General features: G+C 49.0%; 1 protein-coding gene across 1 annotated transcript in view; it reads right to left on the reverse strand.

Annotated features, from left to right (window-relative positions):
- Positions 1-3,488, reverse strand: part of LOC126507740 (aflatoxin B1 aldehyde reductase member 3-like) — a 17,218-nt gene extending 13,730 nt beyond the window's left edge. Inside the window, exons 1-3 of the mRNA XM_050152473.1 lie at positions 2,990-3,488; positions 274-461; positions 8-86 (exon numbers count right to left, since the gene is read on the reverse strand). Coding sequence (XP_050008430.1) covers positions 8-86; positions 274-461; positions 2,990-3,191 — 469 coding nt within the window. The 5' untranslated portion in view covers positions 3,192-3,488. The remainder of the gene's footprint in view (positions 1-7; positions 87-273; positions 462-2,989) is intronic.
- Positions 3,489-7,649: the final 4,161 nt, after the last annotated feature.

Raw genomic sequence — 7,649 nt, forward strand, 5'->3', positions numbered from 1 at the left:
ATCCAGCCATTTTTCTTGCAGAGGGTACAGATCTCAGCCACTTCCCAGGAGGCATAGTTGGACAGGCCAAGCTCCACAAACTTGCCCTGCAGGGGAGAGACTCCATCAGAGCCCAGCTCAGTCCAGGAGACCAGGAAGGGGGACTGACTGGGAGGGCAGCCTGGAGTGAGGTCTGTGCCCGCCCTGCTGTGTGTTGCCAGCACTCACTCTCCTGGCAGGGTCAAGTTGGAAAGATCAGAGAGCATCCCCCCCAAGCTCAGGGCCCACACTCACCTCCTGATGCAGCTGGTGGCAGACCTGCAGCGTCTCCTCTATAGGGGTGTTCTGGTCTGGGTAGTGTAAGTAGAAGAGGTCCACCCGGGGACACTGCAGCCGCTTCAGTGAAGTCTCCAGCTGGAACCGGACGTCATCAGGCTTCAATGTCTTCCCAAGCGTTCCAATAGCCTTGGTGGCTATTTTCACTTTTGGGGTGGGGGGTGGAATGCAAGTTTAAGTCACTTTACCAAACATAGTATTACTTTAACAGTTGAGTAACAGAACTGGGCTGCATATGGTGGTGCCTGCCCCTGTTCCTAAATCTTCAGGTTTGGGGGAGGGATACAGGAACTCAAGGTCAGCCTTGTCTTCATAGTACAAATCTAGTTCTATATCAAACACTAGATCCAAAAAACAAGTAAGGACAAAGAACAGATGGAGGGAGAATGAGGGGAGGGAGAGAGAGAATTAGGAAATATACAGACAGACAAAGGCAGAGATATAACTGGGTTCAAATTGTAGCTCTGCCATTAATTAGTAGCTGTGGCCTAGAATAATTGAGTCCTCCTCAATGCTGCTAAAGGTCAATGACAATGAGAGTGATAATGGCTTACGGAGAAGCCCTGAGGGTTGACAGGCATAACTGACAATGAACATGAAGAGTGGTTGGTATCCTCTCTGTGACAATTACCTACTGGGCACCTAGGTGAGCCAAACCAGGCACTGGGGCTGGTGGATGCAGAGGACCTGCGCTCATGGCTTTGCAGAGTACAGGCCACTGTTGAGTAGTGAGGCAGGGGAAAACTTGAGGTTCCACAGGGGGGCAGAGCAGGGAGGCAGAGGCTAGCCTGGGGTCACAGGGGTTCCTTAGAATCTCATCTGAGTGTCTAGGGCAAGTGAGAAGCTAGCAGACCAAGGACATTGAGGTATTTGTTTACAGGAAGAAGGGCTTTAGAAACCATGAGAAAGAAGGTCTGGGGTAAGGGACACGGGGATAGAGAAAAGAGAACAGAGCTGGAGAGAAATCGCTCTGATAACACCCCACTTGGAGTCTGGAGTTAAGACCTGGGGTTGTGGGCAGGGAAGTCTCTGAATCCTTCTAGTACCGAGCTCTGTGATCATTTCCAGATGTTTTGAAAGGTGGCCCTGAATGCAGCATGGGCACAGGGCATGTGTGATTATAGGGAAGGAAGGTGCAGAAGGAACTGGGGACAGAGATGGCAGAGGCTTTGCTGAGAGCCTGTGAGAAGGAAAGTCAGGGCCAGCTACAGACTCTGCTTGGGAAAACAGACCAGTTCTGGACCATCTGAGAGAGTCCCTGCTTCTCTCCCTGCCCTGCTGAAAGTCCAGTGGTATTTTTGATGGTAGATGAATGGATGTATGATCAATGGGAGCATAGAAGGATGGATGCATGGATGGAAAGGACAGACTGGTGGGTGGATAGATGGCGGGCAGGCGGGATGGATGGACTGACAGATGGAAGGAAGGATGGACAGACATGTGGATGGATGGATGGATGGATGGATGGATGGATGGATGGATGGACAGACACGTGGATGGATAGATGGATGGATGGATAGATGGACAGATGAACAGACACATGGATGGATGGATGGATGGATGGATGGATGGATGGATGGGTGGATGGATGTGCAAAAGGCACTTTCCACACTTGAGAAGTCAGTTCAGCAGCCCAAGGCAGTCAGTGGAGCCCCTGACACTCCTGAGTCTCATAGCTGGGACTTTTCCATCCTCCCACCTCACTTGACCTTCCTGATGGGACATCAGCTTCAGATCTGAGCTGTGGCTTTAGCCCAAGCATCCCTGAACTCAAACAGGGGAAGGAGGGAGGGCTCAAAAAAGCAATTTCAATCAGGAGTCAGATCCAGGCTCTGGTGGTGGTAATGGGTAACGTGTATATGCCAGCACTCTGGAAGCTGGGCAGGAGTAGCCCAGCCTGAGCTACAGGTAGATCCTAGGTTCGCCTGGGCTGCATAGACAGATCCTATCACATAATACAACTCCTTTCACTTGGAGGTAGGCAGGAGATCTAGAAACAGCAAGGCACCGAGTGCACGGGTCTGCTTCTGTTCTGGATCCCACTGTGCTGTGAATCCCTGCATAGAACTCCATAGGGCAGTGGTCAGAGTGTAATAATGGAAGAGAAAGAGTTCCATACAGCATAGCAGCAGCCCAGAGAAGTGCAGTGCTGTCTGTAGAGGCTGAGGCAGGGGAATAATTGAGTAGAGAACTCAAGAGAGCAGCATTGCTCTAGGGCCCTGTTCTCTCTGTAGGGCTGTACGTGATCCTATGGCTGCCAACATAATAGAGCAAGAGGTCTTGTTAATCAAAGGCTCATCCTCTACATGATCCAGGGCCATTAGCAAAAGAGGAAGGAGGTCTCAGTCTGGGGTGGTGGTGCTGAGCAGGAGTCCTGGAGATCAAGTGCTTCCAGGGCACCTACTGGCAGCAGCCCAGAGCCCAAGCATGGGCTAACCACATGGCTCCAGGCTGGACCAAGCTAGGCACACAGTGCAAGGAGTATCCTCGGCTACTCTGTCAGAACAAACTGTGGAAGGAGACTGTCAAATTGAAAGTTAGATATGTCTGAAGAGTTTGCATGCCTGAAGAGGTGCAGTTCTCAGAGCTCTTGCGTGGACAAGGGGAGACCAGGGCTCCAGGAGCCGGACAAAGCTGTGCTGGAGCAGGGGGATGACAGAATAGACTCTGTTACCTTTGCAGCCACTGCGACCCAGCCCGAGCCCCAGGCTGCCCAGGATTGTCTCAGACCGGCCTTCCGTGTACACAAAGGCTGTGTCGAACTCCGTGTGGCCGCGCTTCAGGAAAGCTTGCACCGACGCTGCGCTGGAGGTCTGATCCATGCGACCCCCCATCGCCATGCAACCCAGCACAGTGGCGGGCCGAACGGATGACATGGTGGCTCTGGTAGAGGTAGGGGAAGGCGAAGGAGGAGAGGAAGGAGGATCCAGGAGTTTGCAGCTCTAGTGCAAAGACGCCTATGGCTTTAATAGCTGCTGTTAGTGGCCATGCCCATGGGGCGGAGCGAGCAGAGGTGGGGCAGAATTTGCAGTCTGGTGTGAGAGACTTCCTCAAAGCTCTGTGTCTGCCCTGCAAATCTTGAACCTACGTGTGCGCCCTGGAAGAAAGTAAGCTGGCACCCTTCCCTGTTTGTTCTCTCTGCTTCACTCCTGACCACCCTGGTCTCTGTTCCCTTTTAGGAGTTTATGGGTGACCTCCTGCCCAAAATTCCAGTACTCTACAACTGCTGAGACACAAGTTTTAGTTTTGTTTTTCTTTAAAAAAAAAAAAAAGATTGATTGAATGTAGCAAAAAATCAATAAATCCAGGTGTGTGACCTGGGCTTGTCCCAGTGCACTTGGGAACAGAGGTAGAGACAGAAAGATTAAGAACTCAAAGTCCACCTTGCTTACCAAAGGCCTTGTCATACAAACTAAAACAAATACTAAAACAAATAGCTTCATGAATGAATTGAGGTTGAGGGCATAAGTCAGTTACTAACTTGTATTGTTGGTGACAGGTCCTGCAAAGGTCGGGGAGCAAAGATAAGGACTGGAAATGGTATTTCCAACCAATCTGTAAACTGTTGACAAAAGGTTGGTCACAATGACTCAGCAACTTCTTTTTTTTAATTCAAGGACATGAAAAGATATGTTCACACAAAAGCCTATATTCTCTGTTGTTCTTTAACATTATACATACATACATGCATACACACACACACATATTTGTAAGGCTCTTGTGTATCTCCTGTGGCTTCAACTCATGTAGTTGTTGAGAATAACCTTGAAATTCTTGTTCTTCTGCCTACACCTACTAAGTGCTGGGATGACAGGTGTTGGCAATCTCACCAGGATTTTGTGACCATGGAGCCCTCTACCAACTGAGCCATATCTCTGCCATGCAGGAGACTTTAGAGTTGTTCACTTGGAAGTCGCAGAATATAAAAACAACCTGAATGTCCCCCTGGGTAGATTGGCAATGGACTAAGCTGTGAACTCACTGTAGCAGTTGAGTCTCAGCAGGTGGAAGAAGCCTCGGGGCACACGCGTGATTCTGTGTGTGACATTGCTGGAGAGACAGCTCCACGGGGACAGGAAACGGAAGGACAGAATTCTAGGCGGCTCGGCAGGTAAAACACGGGCTGCTCTTCCAGAGGACCCAGGCATGATTTCCAGCACCCACATGGCTGCTCACAACCCTTTGTAACTGCACTTCCAGAGGGTCCAGTGCCCTCTCTGGCTCCTCCTCTAATGCAGGCCCCAGACCTTGGCAGAACTGACTCCATGATGGAAATTCCATTCAGCTTATATAAAACTCAGCATGGAGCCAGCACCACCTTCCAAAATGAAGCAAAGACCTAATCCCTCAGATCCATAGTTCTGGGGACGTCCCTCACTGTACCCACCTTGTTTTTTGTCTTCTGCGGTTCTGTTTCTGATGAACACTGAAGAATATGGTCAACCCATAATATGGTTTTTGTGCTTAAAAGCTTACTCTGAGAAAGGCTCAGGGCTACACCAGGATCCCAAATGTCCAGTGGTCTCTGGCTGGCTAATAGAGACATTCTGTTGTCTTAAACCCATGTGTGAGGCGTCCTCTCTGGTGGGTGCCCCACAACACTCTAGCACCAGAACACATACCATTGGCTTCCAGGGTCCTCAGAGAGAGGAGGTCATGGAGAGCTGTACTGGGGGATTGGAGTGTATGTTGATTTTGGGATGACTCAAGACTGTATGTCCAAACCTTTAGATCTGTACACTACAATAGGTGACCTTGCCGACTGTGATGGCTCATGTTTGAGAAGATTGCTGCCTGCTGGAGGCTAGCCTAGACTATCTAGTGAGTTCCAGTCCTTCCTGGGCTACAGTATGAGACCATTCCTCCAAAACATAGAAGAAAAAAAGATAATTAGAAGGCAGCCACATCTGGGCTGTGTTGGCGTACGCCTTTAACCCCGAGCACTCGGGAGCAGAGGCAGGTGGGATCTCTGTGAGTTCAAAGACAGCCTGGTCTACAGCGTGAGTTCTAGGATAGTCAGGGATGTTTCACAGAGAAACCCTTTTTTCAAAAAACAAAAGAACAAAACAACAACAACAACAAAACAGAACCAACAGCCACAATATAGGGACCCTGCACTCCATAGGCCAAGGCAGGATTAAACTGTCAGGATTTCAGTGCCTGCCTGGGCAATCGGGTACCAGGCCAACCAGCGTTACATAGCAAGACTCTGTTTCAATTGTCCAAAGAGGGGTCATGAGTGCAGCTCGGTTGGCAAAGCACTTACTTGTCTCTCACACAAAAGCCTGGGCTTCCCCCACACCACATGAGCTGACTGTGGTGGGCCACACCCCCACCCACCATTTGGGGTGGAGACTCAAGGATTACATGAGACCCTGTCTCAAGTCAACAACAACAAAAAATACCCAAGTCAATAAAAATCGGGGTTCAGGGACTATAGCTCAAGCACCGATTTCCTAAACTTTTCCCATTGGCCACTGCTTCTGATTAGAGAAGTTTTTATGAGACTCCAATCACATAATCACATCAGTATATAGAAAGAGGTGTACTCTTTAAACACATGCTGATAAGACCTAGAGAAGGTCATGGAAGCTGGGTTTATCGAGTCATGCTTGTCACCCCAATACTTCCCACAGAGTCAGGACTGGGAGCTCAAGGTCATCCTCAGGGGCATAATAAGTTGCAGGTCATCTGGGCTCCACCAGAACCAGTCTCAAATAATAATAATAATAAAATGTAAAACAAAATCTTTGAAAATAATTATTTGGTAACAAGCAATTTTACCATTCATTAAAGACTATGCTAATGAGTTAGATTATTGCCAGGCAGTGGTGGCGCACGCCTTTAATCCCAGCACTCGGGAGGCAGAGGTGGGGGATTTCTGTGAGTTTGAGGCCAGCCTGGTCTACAAGAGCTAGTTCCAGGACAGGCTCTGAAGCTACAGAGAAACTATCTTGAAAAACAAACAAACAAAAAACAAAGAGTGAGACAGATTATCTTATTTTGGTTGACTATTAGTACTCTCCTTTCTTTTTTTCATTTGGTTTTTCGACCCAGGGTCTCTCTGTGTACACTAGACTGACTTGAAACTAAGAGACCTGCCTGCCTCTGCCACCCGAGTGCCTGGGGTAAAGGAGTGCACAACCTGCACCACCACCACCCGGGAAGTTCTGTCTTTTCAAAAAGGTGGAATGGTACATTATCGGGGACCTCTGAGTGTCAGCCTTGTGTCCGTTCAGGGTTCAGAAGAAGGACTCACAGCAAGCACGGGACTTAGATCTGAGGGTGAAAAGATCTCTCCACTACGTACTTTCCTGCATCTGTTTCCTTGTTCTTCTCCTGCTGTCCTCCTGTTCTGTAAAGTTTCCAGTTTATATGCACAAAAAACAAAGGCAGTTCTGAGCTTGGACATCCCTTTATCTTTGAAGGTCGTGAATGTGATCTATATGAAAGACTCCTTTCCTGATTGCTTGTCCTGCCAAATGGAGGATAGCTACAGGGAGGCGGCTTCTGATGGATCTCTGAATGGAACAGAGATTAGACCGTGGGAACCAAGGTTATTGACTGTGTGACTAAATTTCCCACTGGAAGTCCCGCAGAGTTGGGAGTGATGACCCAATAGACCAGTACATGGAAAAGAATTGGGTCCAATGATCCATACTCTGTTGAATCTTGCACCAAGGGAGAGTGCTCATGACTTCACAAGAGATCCCCTGTGAGAATCAGTCAGTATGCAAAAGATGGTAGGCCGAGCGAGCGCCCTGCGAACTGGGTTTCCTCCATCAGAATGCATTTGTTCTGGTGGGTCTGTCTGATCAGCTGAGATCTCACTGCACGATTCCCGCAGACCACAGCAGTACATGTTCCATAGCGGAGCCTGGCCATTGGTAGCCTCTGCACCATGCCCTATCACAGGAAATGGTCCTGCCTCAGCCAGGTTAGGGTTACCTTTGAGAACACTCCCTCAGCAGGACTGAGTCCTGCTGCCACACTGCAGTAAATCAAGCAGTCAGCCCAAGGAACTAAGGGCCCCTGGTTTATGCAAGGAGACGTATTTAGGGATTTCTGGGTCCAGGAGAGCCAAGATCAGTTTAAGTTTGTCTTCTTCTTAATCTGCAGGCCCATGGGATTGTTCCCAATACGCCCTCCTGCCTTGCCTATTGGGAGTTTTACCAACCAGAAAAGGTATTAGGTCAGATAGTGGTGGTGCACACCTTTAACATTCGGGAGACAGAGACAGGTGGATCTCTGTGAGTTTGACAGAGTTCCAGGACAGGTTCCAAAGATACAGGGAAACCGTGCCTCAAAAAAAAAAAGAGGGCCGGAGAGATGGC

This window comes from Alexandromys fortis, unplaced genomic scaffold (assembly GCF_014885135.2).
Source record: "Alexandromys fortis isolate MF-2015 unplaced genomic scaffold, M_Fortis_MF-2015_v1.1 scaffold_26, whole genome shotgun sequence".
Taxonomy (NCBI): Eukaryota; Metazoa; Chordata; class Mammalia; order Rodentia; family Cricetidae; genus Alexandromys; species Alexandromys fortis.